This window comes from Carlito syrichta, unplaced genomic scaffold (genome assembly GCF_000164805.1).
Source record: "Carlito syrichta isolate Samal-C Ts95f unplaced genomic scaffold, Tarsius_syrichta-2.0.1 Scaffold57715, whole genome shotgun sequence".
Classification (NCBI taxonomy): domain Eukaryota; kingdom Metazoa; phylum Chordata; class Mammalia; order Primates; family Tarsiidae; genus Carlito; species Carlito syrichta.
Window position 1 is genome coordinate 56 of NW_007001811.1, and position 22,673 is coordinate 22,728.

The following is a 22,673-nucleotide window of genomic DNA, read 5'->3' on the forward strand; positions in this document are numbered from 1 at the left end:
GTGGACCCTGAACAATTATAATGCTATAAGAAAGCAATTGGCAGTAGTAGGAAACTGTCAGGGGATGGGGGGGTGGGATTGGCAGTTGAGGGAAACTGCTAGGGGAGAGAGGGACATACCTCATCAACAAGGGTATCTGCATGATCAACGTTTGTATACTTAAACCTGAAATGTACCCCCGCATCTTTATAATAAAAAAATAAATAAATAATTTACAGTTAATCTTGAGGATGGAATGGGGAGAGCAATATGAAAGTCAGAAATCAATTTTTTTTTTTTTAGTCGGGGTCTCACTCTGTGGCCCAGGTTGGAGTGCAGTGACACGATGACAGCTCACTGCAGCCTTGACCTCCTAGGCTCAGGTGAACCTTTCATCTCAGCCTCTCAAGTAGCCAGGACTACAGGTATGCGCCACCCTGCCTGGCTAATTTTTTTGTAGAGATGAGGTCTCGCTATGTTGCCTAGGCTGGTCTCAACTATGCTTAAGCAAGTCTTCCACCTTGGCCTCCCAAAGTGCTAGGATTGCAGGTGTAAGCCACTGTACCTGACAAAAGTCAGAAGTCAGTTTTTTTAGCCAATGTGAACAGAGTCTGCATCATGCTCATCTCACTTTGCATGCTTCTTTAGCTACTGATGTTAATAACATTAAAATTCCCCTTAAACCAGTGTGATGCCAGGAACCCTTTTGCAGGCTCTACAGTCATCACCCAGTGGTGCTTAAACATTTGGGGCACTGTTAATGCTGAAACTGCTTTTTCTTTTTCAGTAAGAGATGCTAAAAACCTTGTACCTATGGACCCCAATGGCTTGTCAGATCCCTACGTAAAACTGAAACTGATTCCTGATCCCAAAAGTGAGAGCAAGCAGAAGACCAAAACCATCAAATGCTCCCTCAACCCCGAGTGGAACGAGACATTTAGATTGTAAGTTGAGATCATTGCAGCCAAACTTGGGTGGTGGAGCTTGGGTTAGGGGCCACCTGAGATCAGGAAGTTTCTCTCTCAGCTTCTGTTCCCTTTTCTGTCTCCCTCCCTCCACCCCTCGTTCCTTTCTTTCCCTCCCTTCTCCTCCATCTGCACTTTTGTATGTGAGCCAAGAAAAAATTAGAACTATTTTTTTTAATAGAGTTGAAAATGCCTGTGATGTGGTGGAGTGGGTGGGAGAGGAAACTGTGTGATGTGTTGCTAAGTGAAAGCAAATTGTGGGAGAAACGATGGGTCTCAGCAAACTGGGGGACATAACCTAGGGTGTGCCGATGGCCTCCCTAGGGCCGAGTTTATGGAGGATGCTAGGCCTGCAGCCTGAAGGAAGAGCTCGACCAGCTTCCCTTGAGGACACTTTCCTGGTGAAGGCTCTGAGAATCTGGGCATCTCGTCGTGATGCATCTGGATTATCAGGCGTTAATGAAAACTGCCAATTTATTAAGCAGACCTATTCTGTGTATCACAAGCACTGTATAACTTCATTGGCTCACCTCATTTCCAGTTTACCAATGAGGCATATAGAGGTTAAAGAACATACCCAAAGTCCCATAGTCCCAAATATGGGGTGAAAGCAGAATTCAGCTTCAGGTGGTCTGATTTCAGAGGCCATGTGGCCAAAAGCATGGTTCTTTGTGGTAGCCGCAGCTCCTCTTCCCTCTCTCAGGACAGAACTGGGCACCATCTCAGCCTCAATCAAGGGCATGCCTCAGACAATTCCCCCAGAGAGATACCAACAAGAATTGTCTCCATTTCCTCAGCCTCATCTTCAGCCCACATGTGAGCAAATACACACACATACACACCCAATTATGTAATTGATATCTGTATTTTTTATAGTGACTGTCAACAGGATTTCTTGAAAAATGTAGCCCTATTAAGACATAAGATAGCAAGTCGTTAGAACTGTTCCTGCTGGAGCTGGTCTAAGGCCTGAGCCTGTTTAAGCCACAGGCTGTCAAACAGAAAAAGCTCTCACTCCCTGGAGACCTAGCTCGGGATGGAAACTGAATATGTTTCTTGCAGCAGCTTGTAATCTTTAAAAATTTCTACCTCCAGGTCTTGTCCTCTTGTACATTTCTTCTGCTTGAGAAATTACTACAGCCTCCACTGACTTCTCTTTTTCCTCTTTGCAGTCAGCTGAAAGAATCGGACAAAGACAGAAGACTGTCAGTAGAGATCTGGGATTGGGATCTGACCAGCAGGAATGATTTCATGGGGTCGTTGTCGTTTGGAATTTCTGAACTGCAGAAAGCCGGCGTTGATGGCTGGTAAGAAAGATTTTGCCTTGAAAGCTATAGTAGAGCTTGCTCCATCAAACATGGGACCAAGAATGTTTTCCTTTTTCTTCTAACAGTGAAATATGCAAGCAGAGTCCTAAAGCAATGGTTGGTAAATTGGTTCTGCCTCGCAGATAGGTTTTATTTGGCCCTTGTACTAAGAAGCAAACAAAAGAATAGTTGCCAGTATCTTTAAAAGCTGGGACTAGAAGGCAGCGATTGAGAACAGTTGAATAGTTCATGCCCCCCTTAGACAGGACACGGTCCTTCCCACTCCCTCATTTATTACATCTGCCCTACTTCACACAATTGTATAGTTTGTCTGTCCCCTTGGGCGTTAAAGTGGCCCTCACAATTATACCAAAAGGTACGAGGAGTTCACTGTCAGATTCTGATGGATAAGAAGCTGCTTCTTCATTGGGAGCCCTCGGCAAGCCTGGCCACAAATGTGCTGGAGGATCACTGCCATGTCTCCTTTGTGTTGGAGTTTTGCTTTGTTCTCTTCTTAAGGCAGAACAAAATCCTGGCTCAGTATTAACAGTTTCCCAGTCATCTGAGTGAAGGAGTCAAAAGAGAGTCCAATTTGGCACTACTTTGGGAGAAGTAGTGATGGGGTTGCTATTACTTCTTTAGGCTAAACATCTCACTTCTGAATTGTCTCGTTCAGGTTTTTTTCAGTTACAAATGAAAGAGATTACACATCACACTGGTTTAGCAAGAAAGAGTATGTACCATCTGGACCACACACACATCCTTTCCATTGTTCACCTCACAACTTCCTTGGCTCTACTCCACATTTACCATAGACTTTTCTTCATATATTGAGTGTCTACTGTGTGCCAGTCACTAGAGACACGTCAAGGTATAAGATAGGCACAACTTCGTGGAACTTAGCTTATGGCGGATGCGGGGGTTGGGAGACAAACCTTAAATGAGAAATCACACAAATAACAAATCAGTGACATGATGTGAGATGTGAAAAAGACAGAAACTGAGAGTGTCCCCCCCAAAAAGGTGTGTTAAAGCACAATTCACAAGTGGTTAAAAACATATTCTCATAAAATAGATAATGAACATTTGTCAAAGTTTTCCTTAGCTCACTAGTGAGGAGACCAGCATGATGAATGACTGACTCCACGGAAGTTTTGAGAAATTGGTGTTTGTATACTCAGTACAGAAAGACACGCTGAAATAACTTAGCTCAGTTAACTATAAAACTGACTGACAAACAGGGCAATAGAATCGCAATCTTTGGGGTTATCTTATCTACCGGCTGAAAAAAATGTTCTCACCTCATTTTTCTAAAAGTTACCATCTATCTTTGCAGACTAGGGAGGCCATCTGGGTGCAACCCGGTGGTGAATAATAAGTTAAACAAAGTAATAATTCTGTAAGGAAGGAGATACCTAATTAGAAAATGCTCTAGCATGACATTAAAAGGTCACACAGTCATATTTTTTTTTTCTCCCAAGTTTTGCATATTTTTTCCTAACATATGGATGATTTGACTTTGCATGGGCTCCCCATCATTCACTCACAGAGTGGGCGTTTCTTCCTCTTTAAGCTTCTCTAAGTCAAGCTTAAAGAGGTTAAAGAGAAAAGAATGCACGATCCCCAGGGGGTATAAATGAGAGCGAGACATGAGAGAACATAATAGTCATAATTATAATAACAATAGCTACCACTTATGAACTCGCACTAGTTGCCAGGCACTGGGCTGAACATTTCCAGGTGTCACAGAGTCACACGTTTACACGGCACTACTCAGATGTGCAGAGAAAATGTAGCTTCTTTCTTTCCAATAACGAACTTAGACTTTCTCATGGTGGGCAGGGAGAAGTAGCCTTTCACTGGGTGGGATCCCTTCTGGGCTTCACTGCTGCAGAGTGTCCTTTCCTATCTGGCCCCTGATCTGGTGCCCACTGAGGCAGAACTGGGCCTACTAGCTTCCGGGCATCATCCTGGCTTCATGCTGGAGTCTCAGGTCCTGGCTTGTTGCCTCCCTTTGTGAGCTCCCTTCACACAGTGCCCCTTTTGGCCCTCTCCCAGGCCACTGCCAGGCCCCATCCCTCTCAGCACTTCTGTGATCCCTCATTTCTGAGCCTCCTTCATGGAGCACTACTTGAGTCCTCGGCCTGGGGCAGCTTTTCCTTTCTTTCTGCTGCTGCTGCTGGGATGGCATTGCCTTCCACATAGGTAGGTCTCTGGCCAGGGCTCCAGCTGAATAGGTGGGAATCCACCTCTCTCCAGCCTCTTCGCCCCTCTCCTTCCTAAGAGTCTCCAAGCTTCATCCTTCTTCCTGGGCTAGTGTCCCCCTTGTCTATTCACCTGAAGCAGACAGCGGGAGCTGGGGAAAAAAAATAGGTAAACAATAAGGGCTGGTGTATTGGGAGTTAAGTCCAAAATATTCCTGCATTTCACACTTAGATAACCATTTAACTCTCCCAGTAATTCTAGGTGGAGCATCATTTCCAAGCATTAGAGTAGTTTAGCACTAAGTTAAGGAGACACAGATCATAAGAGACAGTGCTGGGGTTTATGTCTCTGTGATACCAGAGCCTAAGCATATACAATCCCATTCTGTCTCCTGATAAGGGTAGGCCAAGGGCTAGAGGGTAGACAGCTAGGATTTGACTTAGACTATCCTGACTGGATGGGTGCTTCGTGACCTCAGGTGAGTCACTTCACCTCTGTACTCCAGCCTTCTCAGCAGGTATTTTGCCATTTGTCAGATTGATGATGGCACCCCTTGTCCTCTATCCACCATCCACCCTTATTACATTGATGATATAATAGTCGGAAGGGAACTTTTGCAAAATAAAAGCACTCATTAGATTTTTGCAGATAAAAGTCCTCTTCAGGCCAGACGTGATGTCTCACACCTATAATCCTAGTACTTTGGGAGGCCCAAGTGGGAGAATCACTTCAGGCTAGAAGTTTTGAGCCAGCCTGTGCAACATAGCAGATCCTATGCCGCCTCTACAAAAATAAATGCCCTCTTATTTTTAAAAAAATCATTTTCATGTTTAGGTGATTATGATGCTGTCTTGATTCTAAATGTACCAAATCTTAGCCATTTGTATTCTTGTCCCAGGGATTCTTTTAACACTCTGTGATCCTGAATAAGTCACATGCCATCTCCAAGATTCAGCTTTCCCATGGAGAAGGGAATGGGCTCCTCCAGCTTGTCTGTTGTGCTGTAGTTTAAGACCATGTGGCAGAAACAGCAGAAACACCTGTGAAAGCCCCCAGATGTGGTATAGCAGCCCCAGGCCCCTCGTCTGCCTCTTTGCCACCAGCTCCATATATGTTGTCAGATCCTCTTCTTTGCTTCTAATTTTGTTTGCTTATTCTGTCTCCTTTCTTTCCCCAAGATTTTCCAGAGGTTCATGTGTACTTATTTCTTTATTTAAAGAATTAGCTCTGGGAGGATGTGTGTATCAGTTTTGTGACTGTTTTCTCTTTTCCTCTACGTTTATTTTGTGTTTGTCTTTGTATTTCAGTTAGACATTTTACTAATTTATTTTTTCCTCTTTCACCTTACTCTGCTCTTTAAAAATAATGAACAGCCGGGCTCGGTGGCTCAGCCTGTAATCCCCCACCTTTGGGAGGCTGAGGTGAGTGGATTGCCTGAGCCTGCAGGTTCGAGACCCGCCTGGGCAGGCGAGACCTCATCTCTACAATAAAGTCAAAAAATTAGCTGGTCGTGGTAGCGCACGCCTGTAATTCCAGCTACTTGGAAGGCTGAGGCGGAAGAATCGCCGGAGCCCAGCAGGTCAAGGCTGCGGTGGCCGGGAGCGGCCACTGCACTCCAGTCTGGGCCACAGAGTGAGACTCCGACTCAAAAAATAAATAAATAAATAAATAATGAACAAGACTGAGTGCAGTGGCTTACCCACATAATCTCAGCACTTTGGGAGGCCAGGGTGGAAGGCCAGGAGTTTGAGACCAGCCTGGACCACTTAGACTCTGTCTCCACACAAAAAAATAAATAATAAAAAATAAATTAACTGGACTTGGTGGCATGCGCCTGTAGTCCTAACTACTTGGGTAACTGAGGCAGGAGGATTGCTTGAACCGAGGAGGTCAAGGTTGCAGTGAGCTATGATCATACCCTGCACTGTAGAGTGAAACCTTGTATCTAAAAAGAAAAATAATAATAATCAAAAATAATAATAAAAATTTTAAAAACAATAAAAAGTAATGAACAGGTATTTGCAGCAATAAACATTTCCTCTAAGTTTTGATATGTCATGCTCTAGCTTTTGTTGCTGCCTTGAGATCTGCAATTGTGTTTTTAATTTCCTTTATAATGTTTTAATTTAGGTACTTTTTTAACCTCTAGAATTAGCCTCTTGTTTAAATTGTTATTATTTATACGAACTTATTGTTTTAGTGCTTTCTAGTTAGAGAATGTAACCTGTGTATTTTTCTTTCTTCCCTCTTCTTCCTTTTCCTTTTTTTTTCCTATTTAGCTTAGTGTGTATTCAGTGTTGGTAAAAGCTCTGTGGACATTTCAATAAAAAGATTATATTTACTGTTTGGAGGGTATGCATTATAATGTTTATTAATTCGATCTTATAAGGTCCAAATCTTTTATGACTTCATATTTTCTTTGTGTTTGCTTGAACGAAATGTATAGTGCTTATTAAGTTTCTTCCTGTAAAATTATTCAAAGAAATTTTTTCATTTCTAATGGTTTTTGCCTTATATGTATGTGGCGATATTATTAACCACATAACTCTTCAAGTCTTATTATACTGACGTGAAGTTATCTTTGTTGCAGTTAATACTTTCCCCTTATATTTTACTTTGTAACTGGCATGCATGCATTCATTCATTCATTCATTCATTGAATATGTATAGGAAACACCTGCTGTGCTGAGGAGACACTAGTGAGCAAAATGGATAAGAATCCTTGGCCTCATGGAGTTGTTTTTTTTTTTTTTTCTAGTTGGGGAGAAGCAAACGATTTTTAAAAAATGGACAAAAGTAAATAGTAAAACATAGCATATTTGAGGCTGATAAATGCTATAGAGAAAAGTAAACAAGAAATGGGGATAGGGAATGCAGGGGGGAGTAGACAGATTTTATAGGGGACTCAGGAGAGGACTCACTGAAAAAGTGACATATAACAAAGACCTGAAGAGGGCGAGGGAGTGAGCCATGTGGATATCTAGGGAGAGAGAGGACAGCCAGTGCAAAGGCCCTGATGCAGGAGTATGCCTGGCAAGTTTGAGAAGCAGTAAGACTTCTCATATGACTGGCACTGGATCAGTGAGGGGGAGTGTGGTGGAGGAATAGGTCCAGAGGAATGAAGGTTGAGGAGCTCTTGACAGATACGGGGGTGGGGGGAGGGCATGTAAGGGCTTTGTCTTCTGCTCTGCAAAAAAATGATGGGGAACCAAGGAATTAATGAGATCTGATTTACCTCTTAAGGTGTTGCCTTTAGTTGTGGAGTGATAGGTTCTTTATTGCCCCATTCCTTTATGTTTAATCATTCTAAGTCCTTTGGTCATGTATAACAAGTGGCATGTTACAAAGAAAAAACAAAGGCCGGGCTCCATGGCTCAGCCTGTAATCCCAGCACTTTGGGAGGCCGAGGCAAGTGGATTGCCTGAGCCCGCGGGTTCGAGACCCGCCCGGGCAACTTGGTGAAACCTTGTCTCTACAATAAATAAAAAATTAGTTGGGTGTGGTAGCACATGCCTGTAGTTCTGGCTACTTGGAAAGCTGAGGCAGAAGGATCACTGGAGCCCAGCAGGCCGAGGCTGTGGTGGCCGGGAGCATGCCACTGCACTCCAGTCTGGGTGACAGAGTGAGACTCCAACTCAAAAAAAAAAAAAAAGAAAAAAGAAAAACTGAATTTGAAAATCTTTTCTTTTTTTCCCCCATAAGTAAATGTCTTTAATGCTTATGGTTTTAATTGCCATGTTTCTGTTATGATATTTCTGTTTCTAAAAATTTTTTTTCTTTCCTATCCCATTCCCTTTTAACTATTATTTTCAATCATTGTTACTTTACAATTATGTTTTAAAATTTTTCTTCTATCATTACTAATACAGTAATGATATTTTGTTTTTGATGCCAAAACAGAAAAGAAACAAAAATGAAGATTTTGGAATCATACTGTTTGGCAGCCTGCATTTTTCACCCACCAGTGTATTATGAACCTTTCTCCCCTCTTTCCCTAATCTTGGGCAACATAATTTTTAATAGCCTAATGTGATCATTTCTGTGGATCTGTCTCAGTTATATAGTCACATTCTTATGATCAGGTGTGCAGTGACTATCTAAAACAATAATTCTGCAACAAACATAATTTTAGCAAAGCCTTTGTGCACAGTTTTAATTATATGTATTGTTACAGTATTTGCTGATCAGAAATTTTAAAAATCAATTTACATTCTTATCAATGTCGGTATGAGACTTTTCGTTTTACCCACACTTGTCAACATCTGGTATTATACATTTAAAAGATAAGATGTAAAAATTATACATATTTTGTATTACTAATCATGTAGAACACTTTATTTGTATATTGCCATTTGTTTATATTTGTAAATGACTGTGTTCTGCCTTTTGCTCTTTTCTCATTGGTTTATAAGAACTTTTTATATAAGAAGGATACTAATGTCTTTTCTGACATATATTTTGCGATATTCCTCCTTTTCATGTTGTATATTAATTTTGGTAATATGCATTTTTCTTAATAGTATATAAAATATTCAGTTCAACTAATATAATAAATAGTAAGCCAACTGCCAGAAAAATGTCTCAAGTTTGTCTTCTCATTCACTAATTGATATCTGAATTATCCATCCTGTGTGTTCACTGTCTCCAAAGGATTTTTCAATTCAGTAATTATAATTTTCTTCTGAAAGTGATCTTTCCCAATATCATATTGTTCCCTTTTCATAGCTGCATTAACTTCTTGAATCTCATTGAAAGCATGAATTATGTATTTTTTGGAATCTTCTCTCTTTTGGCAGCAGTTTTATTTCATGGAGGTAATAAAATACCCGATTCCTCATTGTTTATTTTTATTTGAATGTCTGTTCTTCACACATCTGTTATCTCTATCTGCCCATCCTTAGAGAAGGGTAAAAACTGACATGACAAGTGTCCTTGTTCTAATCTTTCATATCACGATATAGGGAGACAGGAGTCTTTTGAAGAGTTTGGAATTCTGTTTTGTCAGATCAGGAGTCTTGTTCCTGACATATCTGAGAGGTGCTACATTTGGAATCAGCTGTATGAGCTGTGTGACAGGCAGCCTAGCTGCCCAAGAAGAGGCATCCTCCCATGTTGGTTTGTGCCTCTCAAAGTCGAAAGAGGTCCCCATTCCTCTCTTTGAGAAGGCACAAGTCCTTATTTGGAGACAGTATTGGCAGCATGCTGGCCACTATGACCACATGCAGGGGCACAATGCCCCACCTGCAGCTCCAGGAGTGACGTCTTGTGTTCCATCCTGAGTGTGGATGGGAGTCGGTGACTCTCATCTGGTCCCTATTGGTCTGATCCAGAGTTGTTAGTTGGACTCTGTTGGGGTTTCTTTTACTGATGGCAGCTGGCCAATCCCTGTTTATCTATATTTTTTCTAAGTGTGAGACTCCAAAGGACTTTAGATAGTACGTGGTTAGGGCATAAGTAGTATGGTATTGTACCCTGAGAAAGCTATCCTTTTGTCAGTGCTTCTTCAATTCTTCAGATTATGGAGAAGAGAAAGTCTCAGAGGATTCTGGTATATCCTTAACATTCTTTAATACTTGCTCTTTGCTGATCTCCCATTAAAAACCTGGGAGTGGCAGGTTTTAGGCTCAGAGTCTTTGGTAAGCAACACCATCTACCTGGACTTGAATAACACTGATGTGCATTTGTTTATCTTTTTTAATAGTTACTTTCTCTGTGTAACAAATAATGTTGGATTCCTTTTCTTTTTCTTTTCTTTTTTTTTGAGTTGGAGTCTCACTCTGTCGCCCAGACTGGAGTGCAGTGGCCGCTCCCGGCCACCGCAGCCTCGACCTGCCACCTCAGCCTTCCGAGTTGCTGGAATTACAGGCATGCGCTACCATGCTCAGCTGTTTTTTAAAAAAATTTTATTGTAGAGCTGAGGTCTCACTAAGTTGCCCAGGCGGGTCTTGAACCTGTGGGCTCAGACAATCCACTCACCTCAGCCTCCCAAAACACGGGATTACAGGCTGAGCCACCGAGCCCGGCTTGGATTCGTTTTCAAGAAAGAGATATAAAGTGTCCTTTCAAACTATAAAAAGAAGATATTTTAATGAAAAACATTAAATCAACATAATATACAGGTTTTATAAAATCCACAAAGGTAGCATCTGCAGGGATGAAGTTTACCAAACATGGCTCTGCATTCTCTATTCTTTTAATTTGTAGAAATTCCTGGAAGTCCCTGCTGTGTGTGTAGCATTCTTCTTGATTTCCAGCAAAGATACAGATGTTCTCTTATTTTTGTATTTCTTTTGGTGATTTCCATGGAAATTTGGAAGAAGAGCATTGAATATTAAATGTGGAGGCGTAGCGGCTCAAGTTGTCATCTTTGCTTTGAATCACCTAGCCCCCTATTTTTGGAAGCGGCTTGAGATTTGTGAATGGAGGAAAAAACATTGTGACCAACATTGTAAACTTTGGTTAGGGATTATCTTTGGGAGTGAGGAGTTTGGGGGTCTTTTTTCTTCCCCATTGACTCAAATGCCTTTGGAATGTCTCTTTTCTCTCCTCACTGTCATCTTATCCTTGGACTAGCTGGGAACATCTTTGTGGTCAAGAAACAAACTGAAGCTGCTGTGTTTATTATTATAACCTTAGTAGCAGTATTAATAGTGATAATGATGATGATGCCATTTACTGAACACTTGAAGAATGCCAATTATGTACATCATTACATTTAACCTCTCAGCAATTCTATGGAAAAGGGACTTGTATTCTAATTTATAGATGAGGAAATCAGAGGCTCGGAGGGCTTAAGCAGCTTATCCAAGATTATCCAAGGAGGCAAGGACAGAGGTACGTTTGGGCCTAGGCATGGTTTGACTTCAGAGCGTGTGAAGTTAACTCCTAAGTGATATATTTCTCTAGAGGTTGACTATAGAACACCATGGACAGACTTCTGCAGAGAAAAATACCATTGTAAAGTTAAGTCCATAGCCACCTAAATGTGGCTGAGTGCCAGGATGGCCAGGTGGCAACCTACGTAAGATGAAAGGCAGAAATGCGGGAAGAACTTAATAAGAACACATTTACCGTGTGGGATGGTCATAGCATTGTTTCAGAATAAGAAAGCATTAATGGGCAAAAAAAGAAAAAATCAGTAAAAACATACAGTAATTGAATGATATAACTAAGAACCCTGTGTATGTGTGTCTGGAAAGAGAAAGAACTCTGCATCCTATAAACACACATCCTATAAACACAGAATATACATTTTTTTCTGATGTCCTTGGAATAGTTATAAAAATATATATTGTACCCAGCTACAAACACACTGACACCCACACACCCCCAATACCAAAACAAAACAGAAAACCATCAACACATTTTTCTAAAGCAGAGTTTTGTATAGGCCTCTGTTTTGTATCACGATCAACAAAATAATATCTAGCGGAGTTATGGAAGCTGTCCCGCCCCTTGTCTCTCTCCAGGTTTAAGCTACTGAGCCAGGAGGAAGGCGAGTACTTCAACGTGCCTGTGCCACCGGAAGGTAGTGAGGGCAATGAAGAACTGCGGCAGAAATTTGAGGTGAGGTTTCTCTTTTGCTTTCTACAGCCGTAGGGGCCAGTTAAGTCTGCCACTGTGCTGTTTTTCCTGTTTCTGGCATGCTTTCTACCAAGACCTGTCATGACTCTGAACCTTTGCAATGCTGTTCCGTTGCCTAGACAACTCCTACATATCCTTCAATACCCCCAATTAAGTGTTCTTTGCCTTGTGAAGTCATTCCTGTTTCCCTGTCCTTATTCAGATTTAGACATTTTTTGAAAAATATCCATTCACTGCTCAGATCATTTTGATGGTGACTTTGACTAGAATGGGAGTTGATGTGGGTGAGACATGTGGACAGAGTAGTGAGATGTTTTGGAGACTGATTCAGCTAGGCTTGCTGATGGATGGACTCTGGGTTTGGATCTATTGGCAGAATAGTGCTGTACTGTTAACAAATGGAATTGATTGTGCTGTGACTTTATGAAATACCCCGTGGGTAGATCCTCCCAGACAATCATTCTATCAAGCTTGGCTCTGACCTTGGGTTATATGACTGGCTCTACTCTTACCTTGGATAAGATCCTTCTCTTTTGTGGGGACAACTAAATGTCATTTTCAGCTAAAATGAGAGCAGCAGGTATATAGAACACATCCCAGTTTTACAAAAAACATGTTTTGGGTTCGAGTGCTTCCATCATATGTGCATTGAATGATTTTAAAGTAGTTTCATGAGGGGAAAACATTATTTTGTTCACATAAACTCAGTATACTGAGTGTGGTGGGAAATGATCAATTCTAGATAAGTGGTGAAAAAATATGTAAAATAACATAACTAAAAACTAGTAACCCTGAAAAAAAAAATCAAATGGCATAGTTAAAATTACATGGATTCTTATTATTGTTATTCATCAAATAATTACATAAGCAAATAAAAAAATTTGTAAGGACCCCATACAGTTCTGTGAAAGAGAGATCAGGTACTCAGAGAATATAGAAGAGGGAAATGTCACCTTGTTTGAGAGGACGGGGTAGGTGCCAGGGAGGAAACAACAATTGAAGTTAACGAAGCAGAAAGGGAGTAAGAGTTCATTCAGTGGGAATAGCATGTGCAAAGGCCCTGTGGTGGGGAGTTAGATTGTACTCATAAGAGACTGAAAGAAGGCCAGTGCTGGTAGAGCAGAGAAAGCCGAAAGATGAATCCAAGGTAAAGCTGGGAAAGTGGGTGGGAGTCAGAGTAGCGGGGCTGTGCTGGCCTTGGCAAGGATTTGGGCATTTATCCCAAGAGCCGTGTTCGTTTCCCTCTCAACTTGAAGAAGTAGCACTTGTGTGTTTCCAGGTCCCTTGTCTTAAGCTTGTGTCCTCCACATAGCCTGTACAATGGTGATGGTTCTGACCCAGTAGGATCTCCCTTCTTCTCCTCTGACTTTGATAACAGAAGGTTTTCCCCATAGTCTTTGCCTCAACCCTAAGTGAATTGATAAAATAACCTTCCCTCGAAGTACAGCTGAGAACTGATTGCCATTTGATAAACATTAAGACAGGAAGACAGTTCTTTCAGAAAACACTTTCCATCTCTTTCTCACAACTTTCTGATGAAGTGGTGTTCATTTGCTGCTGTGTTCATTTGCTGCTGTGTTTCACCTACTATTGTGGGTAAAAAACAAGGCCAGAATTCTCTTGTATACCACGAAGGCTCAGTTTTGCAAAATGATTTCTTCTGTCCTGGGGCAGCTGGGGTGACATTTCAGAATACCAAGGAAAACATTTTCTATGCGAATGGAGCATTTGTCTGGGCCAGTAATTGGCTTGGAGTAAAGGACTGTTTTATCTGCATGCAACAAATTGTGTCCCTTTATTTCTAGCAAGAGCCTGCGAATGCTTGTTTATGCCTGAATGATAATCACTCCATACTGTAAGTTGTTGATTAAAAAAAATGTTTCCAACAGACCAAAAATTGTTCTCAGACTCACAGAGGAATTTCAGTTGACCTTGAACGTGAGAAATGTAATCCCTGTGCAATAACCAATTAGCAGCCGGAATGACTCAGAAATTACTTTCAAGCCTCTTATCTGGAGAAATTCTGAGTGATGGTAAAATCGAGCTGCTAGAATCAGGGTAATAGAATTTCATGGTAGCGTGAGCTTGGTGTGGTTACCACATGTGGTATATTTTAGAACATCTGAACTGACTGTGTCTGGGGGGGCTTTCAGTCTGATCGTGAATTTGCCAGTGGACCAGGGAAATGAAGACTCCATTTTGATGACTCAGAATGGGATTTCTCAGAGTCTTAAAGTTTATTTATTTAACAAAATGCTTACTCTGTGCTTACTAAATGCTTTGCAAATATTAACTCATAGAATTTAATCTTCATGACAACCCAGAATGGTGGGTTCTATTATCATCCTCATTTAACTTTTACAGATGAGGAACCTGAGGCCCACAGAGGTTTCAGTAATTTTTCAAGATCCCAGAGCTGGTCATTGTCCCAGGTTTGAGTTTTCCCAGAAACACATTACAAGGATTCAAGCACAAGTAGTTTATTCAGAAGGTGGGCCCAGCAGCACCATTGCAAGAAAAGACAGGAAGCCAGGGAAGTATTATCAAGCAGGTGACCACTGTAGGAAGCTGAGGTTTCTTCATCCTGATGAGAGTCATCACAGAATTCCTCAGAATTTCCCAACCAAGGGGCAGGTAGCATCCTTCAACCCCCCTTCCTTTGCAGGTTGAGGGCTGCCACCAGTGGGGTCCACTTGTAGCATCCCCTGCTTGTGACCTGGGCTTGCTCCTGCAACCACACAATGAGCCGCAGGTGGAGTCACAGCTTTTATTCTCCAGAGGAGAGCATGCCGGGAAGGTCTTGGTGGAACCAGTGACCGCATCTGTGCAGTATCACCAGTGGTCAAGAGCACTGATTTGAGAGCCAGGCTGCCTGCATTTGAACTCCAGTTGTCCCATTTCCTTGCTGAGTGACTGTAGGCAAGTCATTTTGTCTCTGGGAACTTTTGATTCCCCGTCTGTAGAATGAGGAATTAGAGCGCTTCCTACCTCATAAGGTTATGTAAGGATCAAATGGGGTAATGCGTTCAGGGGAGCGTCTGGTACGTCATAACCGTGCAGGCGTTTGGCACTGGCATCACTGTTGTTGTTATTATCAGCTCCCTCCTTGGGATAAATAGAGCTCAGAACATGCTCTTCTGGGGCTTTGGGAGAGCTGCTTAGGGGTTAGGGAGAGTCTGCAGGGACCCCTAGTCTACACAGGCCTTTGCCTCCACTGCTGAGTAGCTTGGGAATGCCCAAAGTAGTTCCTTGAGGGGGTGGGGTGACAGAGGAGTCTGTAGTTTAAACCAGGACAGGCATTTATCTTCTGCAATGGGGCCTGGAGACTGGCTGCCAGGGTACCTCCACCATCTCTTGATGCAAAATGGAAAGTAGCAGGGCTCTTTGCTCAGAAGTATTCTCTCTCTCTATTTGCTTTCCCTTTGAGCTTTGCGTTTGAGCACTCTAAATTGCAGGCATGAAAAGGCAACCATTAGTGTATTCCTGTTTCTGGAGGCATATCCTATCCAGCAAGATAAAGGACAATTTTAATTTGGGTCTCAATCTTATAATGTCCTCTTTGATGGAGTACGTGCTAGGCATGAAACTCCTTGGAACGATGGAGTATTCAGAAGGATATGGGGCAGGCTTCCTGTCCTCTGGTGGCTCACTGTGGAGGGGTCACAAACCCAGATGTTTTTGGGAGCTAGGCAGATAATAAGAAGGGGAAAAAGCTTGGCTCCATCCAATGCTGGCAGATCCACTTCATGAAAAGAAGCTGAGAATCTGGGCTTTTATAAGACGAAATATTAAAATATTAAACACTGTGGAGACTAGACCAACAGGGTTATTTGACTTCTGGTCTGGATTCTAGAGGTTGAGTTAACATGTCCTCGGGAAAATTTCAAAAGCACACAGTGATAGTGTAAGGAAAGAGGGTGAGCAGCCCCAAATTCAGTAGAGAGAAGGCAACCTGCAAGGCTGAGGGGTGAGACTGCTGGGCACCTGTTGCTTCTTAAGGGACAGAGAAAGACACAGAAAACAACCCCCAAAAAGCTGTTTTCAGATCTCAGTTCACTAAGCAAAGCCAAAGGAAGAAATTGAGATGTCTGAGCTCTACATTCACGCTTCACTGGAGTGTGCACTGGGACCTACAGGCACATGGACAAAGAAAGCCTGGCTGCTGGGAGGGGAAGCAGGGACCGGGGCACTCAGGGTTGGGATCTTCACAGCTTGGAGAGTGGAGTGGGTGAATCTGATGGGTCCTGAATCTCAAGAGTCAGAGAAGGTGGAGGCATAGCCATAAGGCAGCAAGATGGTAGAGTGGGGAGGGAGCAGGGAATGTGTTTGGGTCAGGCCAGCCTGGGTAAAACTATGGGGCCTGGAGAATAATAGCTTAGGAATGTGTGAGGACACAGCCCAAGAAAGGCAGTGCAGCTCCTATCCTGGGTTGCTCTTTCATTATTCGCAGTCTCCACTGTAAATAAGATGATTTCTTGATTTTAACTACCCCCCAGTTTCTGTCTTCAGCTCAGCTATATTTTCTCTACCCCATATAATACACATAATACAACAGCTTACTGGGTATTTACACATGGTTGTTCTAGAGACACTTAAACCTCAACATCTTTTACCATCAAAAAAGCTACCTGGCCAAGTGTGCTCATAGCCTCTCTGTTAGAAGGCAGAAAGTGGAAAGGACTCACATGCCCGTGAGCAGGAGCGTGGATAAACACGCACAACGAGTGCTGCCTGAAAATACAAAGGAACACATCACTGATTCATGCAACAACGCGGACAGATTTCAAGAACATTTCAACAAGTGAAAGAAGCCAGACACAAAAGAATACACATTCTACGATTTCACTTAGATGAAATTCATGAACAGACCGACTGACCCATGGGGCTAGCAGTCAGAACAGAGGTTGCCTTCATGGGAGGAGGGATTGACTGGAAACTGTGGGAGGGTGATGAAGGTGTTCTATATCTTGGTCAGGGTCTGGGTTACCAAGGTGTATACAGCTGTCAAAATTCATAGAACTGTACACTGAAGATCTGTGCATTTCACTGTATACACCTCTGTGTCAAAAACATTAATTACAGAAAGGGAAGGTTGGTGAATGCTTTGTTAGCCATGGTCCCTAAATGATGGGGGAACTTGTACTCCATGAGGAAGAAATGAACCTTGCAGTTTTAAGCCACTGTGGGGAAGGGGAGATCTCAACATATCTGAAATCAGACTAGTTATCTCTGCCAGCCCTCTTCTCTACTATTCCAGACTTCCTCCTCTGCTTCTTCTCATTCTAATGGAAAGAACCGCCACCCCTCAGTGGCCCAGAACAGAAAGCCAGGAGCAGTCAGTCCTTTACCTTTGATCTCCCTTACCTGCACCCAGTCCCCACCCAGCCATGATAAGTCTGCCTCCCCAATAGGTTCACTTCGTTCTGTCTACACTGCTGGCATCTGAACTCACCATCATTTCTCACCTTGATAATTGCAGTTATTTCCTAATGGTCTCCAAACTCATATCCTTCAAACAGGTCTCCTCACTCCACCCAGAGTGATCTTCTAAATGTGCCACCACAGCCCTGCTTCCAGCCTTTGAAAAGCTGCCTGTCATGCTCAGAATCAGCCCACACTTCTTTTTTTTTTTTTTTTTGAGTTGGAGTCTCACTCTGTCGCCCAGACTGGAGTGCAGTGGCCGCTCCCGGCCACCGCAGCCTTGACCTGCTGGGCTCCAGCGATCCTTCTGCCTCAGCCTTCCAAGTAGCTGGAATTACAGGCATGTGCTACCATGCCCGGCTGATTTTTTGATTTATTGTAGAGATGAGATCTTGCTGCCCAGGCGGGTCTCGAACCCGCGGGCTCAGGCAATTCACTCACCTCGGCCTCCCAAAGGCACGGGATTACAGGCTGAGCCACCGAGCCCGGCTACCCCACACTTCTTAACGGAGTTTCCAGGGCTCCCAAACCTCCTGGCTGCTTCCTATGCCACATCCGCCTTGCACTTCATGCTCCTGCCTGATGACCAGTGTTCTGTTCCTTAAATGTGTCTTCCTCTCTGTTCTGTAAAAGTCATTCGTGCGGCCAATGCCAATTCCTCCACCTGAACAGCTCCACCATGCTATTGGTGTGGACACAGTGTAGAGGACCCAGTCCTCACACTGGGTCCCCACTAGAATGCATGTCCTTTGAGCATCTCTATCTGTTTTGCTCCCTGATTTATCCTCAGCACCTAGAGCAACACCTAACCCATAGCAGACACTCAATAAATATTTCTTGAATGAATCTCCCTCTGATATTCAAAACCCCAGAAAGATCATTGCTGCCCCCTTATCTTCAAAAGACAGTAGAATAATGCAACAACAATAATAGCTACCTTTCATTGAGCATCTACTGTGTGCCAGGAATGGCACTGAGAATTCTGTGACATGTGAGCTCATGTCATTGTCTTCCTTGTTTTGAAAAGGGACTGAGGTTTAGGAAGGTTTATTCACCAAAAGCAAGACAGTGCCTATTCTGTGCCAGGCGCTGCTATAGGTGCCAGGGAAACAGTGGAGAACAAAACAGACAAAACCTTGCCCTCAGAGAGCTTATGTCCTGGTGTGAGGAGAAAGACAATCAATTAAGAAACAAGCAAATATATGATTTGTAAGATGGTGACAAGTGGTGTGGAGAAAAATCAACTGAGTAAGAGGGATTGCCAAGAGTGGTTTTATGTAGTGTGTTCAGGAAAGGGCTCTCTTATCAGAGATGAGGCAACTCTGAGGGAAGGGCGAGTACAAAGACCCTGGGGCAAGAATGTGTTTGGTGTATTCAGAGAACAGCAAGGAGGCTGGAGTCAGAGAGGGTGCAGAGCGGCCCTGTCAACTGCAGCCTTTGACATTTACTCCGCGAGAAATGGGAAGGTATAGGATGCTTGGGCAGAGGAGCATCATGACTTATTCAGGGCCACACAGCTGATCCATGTCAGAGGAGTCTAACATGAGCTTTTTGTTTTGTTTTTAATAGAGGCAGGGTCTTGCTATATTGCCCAGGCTGGTCTCAAACTTCTGGCCTCCAAGTGATCCTCCTACCTCGGCCTCCCAAAGTGCCAGGATTATTGGCATGAGCCACCGCGCCCAGCCTAACATGAGCTTTTAACTCCACAAATTTCTCTCTGGTACAAGTGAACTGAGTAACCACGTCATGGTGGCCATAGGTCTCCCATTTCTGGCCTCCTGTTCTCTCCTCATTCCAAAGCATCTGCTGCCCTTCCGAGCCACAAATCTGCTGCTCACATTAGGGATCGCCTCTCCTATTGCACTGAGGACTCTCGGGGGCCTCATTCATCCACTGATTCAACACAGATGTAGCTGGGAACTCTACTAGTTGTCAGGAAAATTGCAGAGGATGAGAAATATTCCCTGTCCTCACAGAGTTTCCAGTTTGTTGGAGGGGACGAAGTGAACACACAGTTATCATCCAGTAATAATGGCAAGTGAAGAGGATGAAGGGAGCAAATAGGTGAACCTACTCTGGACAGAGCAAACTGAGGAAGGCTTCCCTGAGGAAGTGACCATGCAAAGTAGTGGGTAGCTAGCTTGGTGAAGGGGAGAGAGCAGCCACCCATTCAGCAGCAGCAGCAGGTGCAAAGGTCCCAAGGTGGGAAGGGCCTGGGACACTCCAGGGAGTGAAAAGAGAATGAAGCTGAGTTGCAGGGAAGAAAGGCTCTAGCAGCGATGGGCTGCAGAACCAGGCAGGGCCTGCTCGAAGAGGCAGGGGAAAGGACCTCGATCTATATCCTAAAAATAATCGGTAGCCACGGAAGCGTTTTAAGCAGGAGGTGACGTGATTGGGTGCGAGGCTCACTCTGGCTGTGTGTGGAGCCCAGTGTGAAGAAAAGCAATATAGTCGTCCAGGTGAGAGTTGATGGCAGGTGGTGGTGCTTGAGATGGAAAGAAGCCAGCAAATTCTGCAGACAGTCGGGACGGAAATAAATGACAGTTCCCAGTGATGGGTGAGACATGAGGTTTGATAAAAGAGAGGCGGAGGTACTAAGGATGGTCTCTGGGTTTCGGGCTGGCAGAGCAATGCATAGTCATGCTTTTCATGTGGATAAGTTGCCTGCCTGCAGGAAGCACAGCTTCCAGCCTGTGCATGTGTCTTTCTGTCAGGGTAACCTTCAACTCTAATTGTTTTTTTCTGTGTGCTTCCTCCTCCAGAGGGCCAAGATTGCTCAGGGAACCAAGGTTCCAGAAGAAAAGACGACCAACATCATATCGAAATTTGACAACAATGGCAACAGGGACCGGATGAAACTTACTGATTTTAACTTCCTGATGGTGCTGGGGAAGGGCAGCTTTGGCAAGGTACGGTATGACTCTGTGGCTGCACCTGCTCCAGAAGGAGCATCTCACAAGGCAGAAGCATTTGCTGTTCATATGGGACTGACATTCTAATGGAGGGGGGAGTACAAGTAAACAGATCTGCACTATGGTTTGTAACAAATCCCATGAAGGAAATGAACGGAGTGCTGTCTCACAAACAAATCGAGAGGGGACCCACTCAGACTGAGGAGGTGACATGTAAGCTGAGACCTGAAGGATGAGCATGAACCAGCTATGCATTTAAAGAGCTAGGAAAGAATATTCTCAGCAGAGAGAATGGCAAGTATGCAGGCCCTAAGGTGGGTAAGGGCTGGGGGCCTTCTAGGCTCTATCAGAAGGCATTGGGGGCAACATGTCATGAACAGGAACGGGTAGACATGACATTGCAGAGGCAAGCAGGGGCCTGGCAACGCAAAGCCTTCAGAGCTGTGATGAGGAGTCTGGATTTTATTTACCATGCAGTGGGGAGCCATCGAAGGTTTTTGAATAGTGAAGTGGCACAACCAGATTTGCCTTTTGGAAATGATCACCCTGGCAGCCAAAAATGGGAAGTTCCTTTCAAACAGCAGCATAGGGGAAGGATGACCCTGGGATTCGTAGAGTGTTTCTGGATGGTTTTATAGACACCGTGAGATGCTGTTTGACTGAAGTTGAGATTGCGTTATAAGTATTTCTGACTTGTTTAGTGTTATTTTGGGTCTTTTAATCCCTTTGTGTGCCACAAAGATGTCTAGCATAAATTTCATGCCACGGACTCAGGTGTGCAAAAAAAAAAATATATATATATATGTATATATATATTATATATATATATATGTGTGTATATATATATATTTCCACCCACCTCTGGAGCTTAAGTAAAAAATCTGGGAGTTATCCTTGTGTTCCCCTCTTTCCTTCATCCATGTCCTTCCTATCCCCCCCCCAGGTACAATCCCTTGGTGAATCCTGACAGCTCCTTCATGCATTCACTAACTTCTCTCCGTCTTCACTAATACAGCCCTGATCTAAACCATATGCATCACCTGGACAACTGCAGAAGCTTCTAGCTGGTTTCCCACTCATAATCTTGTTACCTATAGTCAATATACTTTCTACTTAGCAGCTATAATGATTTTTAAAGCTTACATTAGGTCAAGGAGCCCCCCTGCTTAAGACCTTCCAGTGACTTCCCATCACAATTAGAATACAGTCTAGACTGCATCCTTACTTTGCATTGCCCTTATAATCTAGCCTTCTTCTCTGCTTGACTTCTTTTTCTTCTCGCCATCACCCACCATACTGTGGCCACAGTAGCAAAGCTTCCTCCTGTTTTGGAGCTTTTATGCTGCTGCTCTCTTTGTTCTTTGCATGGTTAGATCCACCCTGAAATTCCTATCTCAGCTTCAATGTCACCTCTTCTGAAAGATCTTCCCTGACTACCCACTCAGAGTAGCCACTAATTCATTCACCATTATATTCAGTCCTCTCATGGCACCCAGTTCTGGGTGATACTCTTCTTGTTTTGTTACAACCTGACTGGGTTCTTATACCTGCTGCACAAAAAAGAGCCAATGTACTAAGACAGCAGAGAAGGAGTTTAATAATGGCAAAGCAATTGAGCAAGAAAGATGGGAGCTATTTCTCAAATTCCCCTTCCCAAGAATTTTAGGCTAGGGTTTTTAAAGGAATAATTTGGTAGGCAGGAGGCTAGGGATAGGGCCCTGCTGATTGGTTGGGGATAAGGTCATGGGAGTCACTATCTTTGTGTGCAGAGCCAGTTTCAGGGTGGGGAGCTCACAGGACCAGTTGAGTCAGTTCCTTGGTGTGGCTCATGGATTTGGGTGGGGCTCAGTTGGTCCACTAGCATGAAAAGTTTGAAAAATGTCTCAAAGACCACTCTTAGGTGTATGTTATCTATAGGAGTAATTGGGAATTACAAATCTTGTGAACAATGGTTTTTTGACTATGGAAGGTATGTGGGAAGGTGATCAAAGCTGCTCTTGCTCTTCCACTGATGCTGATCAAGCTTCTGGATGCCATCAAGGAAGTATGTGTGACCTAAGGGCTTGCTCTTTAAGAGAAAATAAACTCATCAACCTGGTGGGCAGCTTCCTTCCCCAACCCCTCTGGGTTAGGACATGACAGAATTCAGCTCCATCCTATGATAGTCTATTCTTATGGCTTTCTGTTAATTTTGTGAAGGCATTTTTGCAATGGCAATTTTGATTTCTTTATTGGTTAGTCCCTCTCCCTTTTCTAAGATCTGAACTCTACAAGTGCAGAGATTTCCTTTTTCCTGGTCA

General features: G+C 43.4%; 1 protein-coding gene across 3 annotated transcripts in view; it reads left to right on the forward strand.

Annotated features, from left to right (window-relative positions):
• Window positions 1-759: 759 nt before the first annotated feature.
• PRKCB (protein kinase C beta) overlaps window positions 760-22,673 on the forward strand; it is a 102,135-nt gene continuing 80,221 nt past the window's right edge. For all 3 annotated transcript variants that reach the window (XM_008050026.1, XM_008050031.1, XM_021708251.1), the window contains exons 1-4: window positions 760-923; window positions 2,117-2,251; window positions 11,926-12,022; window positions 20,224-20,370. In XM_008050026.1, coding sequence (XP_008048217.1) covers window positions 793-923; window positions 2,117-2,251; window positions 11,926-12,022; window positions 20,224-20,370 — 510 coding nt within the window. In that variant the 5' untranslated portion in view covers window positions 760-792. The remainder of the gene's footprint in view (window positions 924-2,116; window positions 2,252-11,925; window positions 12,023-20,223; window positions 20,371-22,673) is intronic.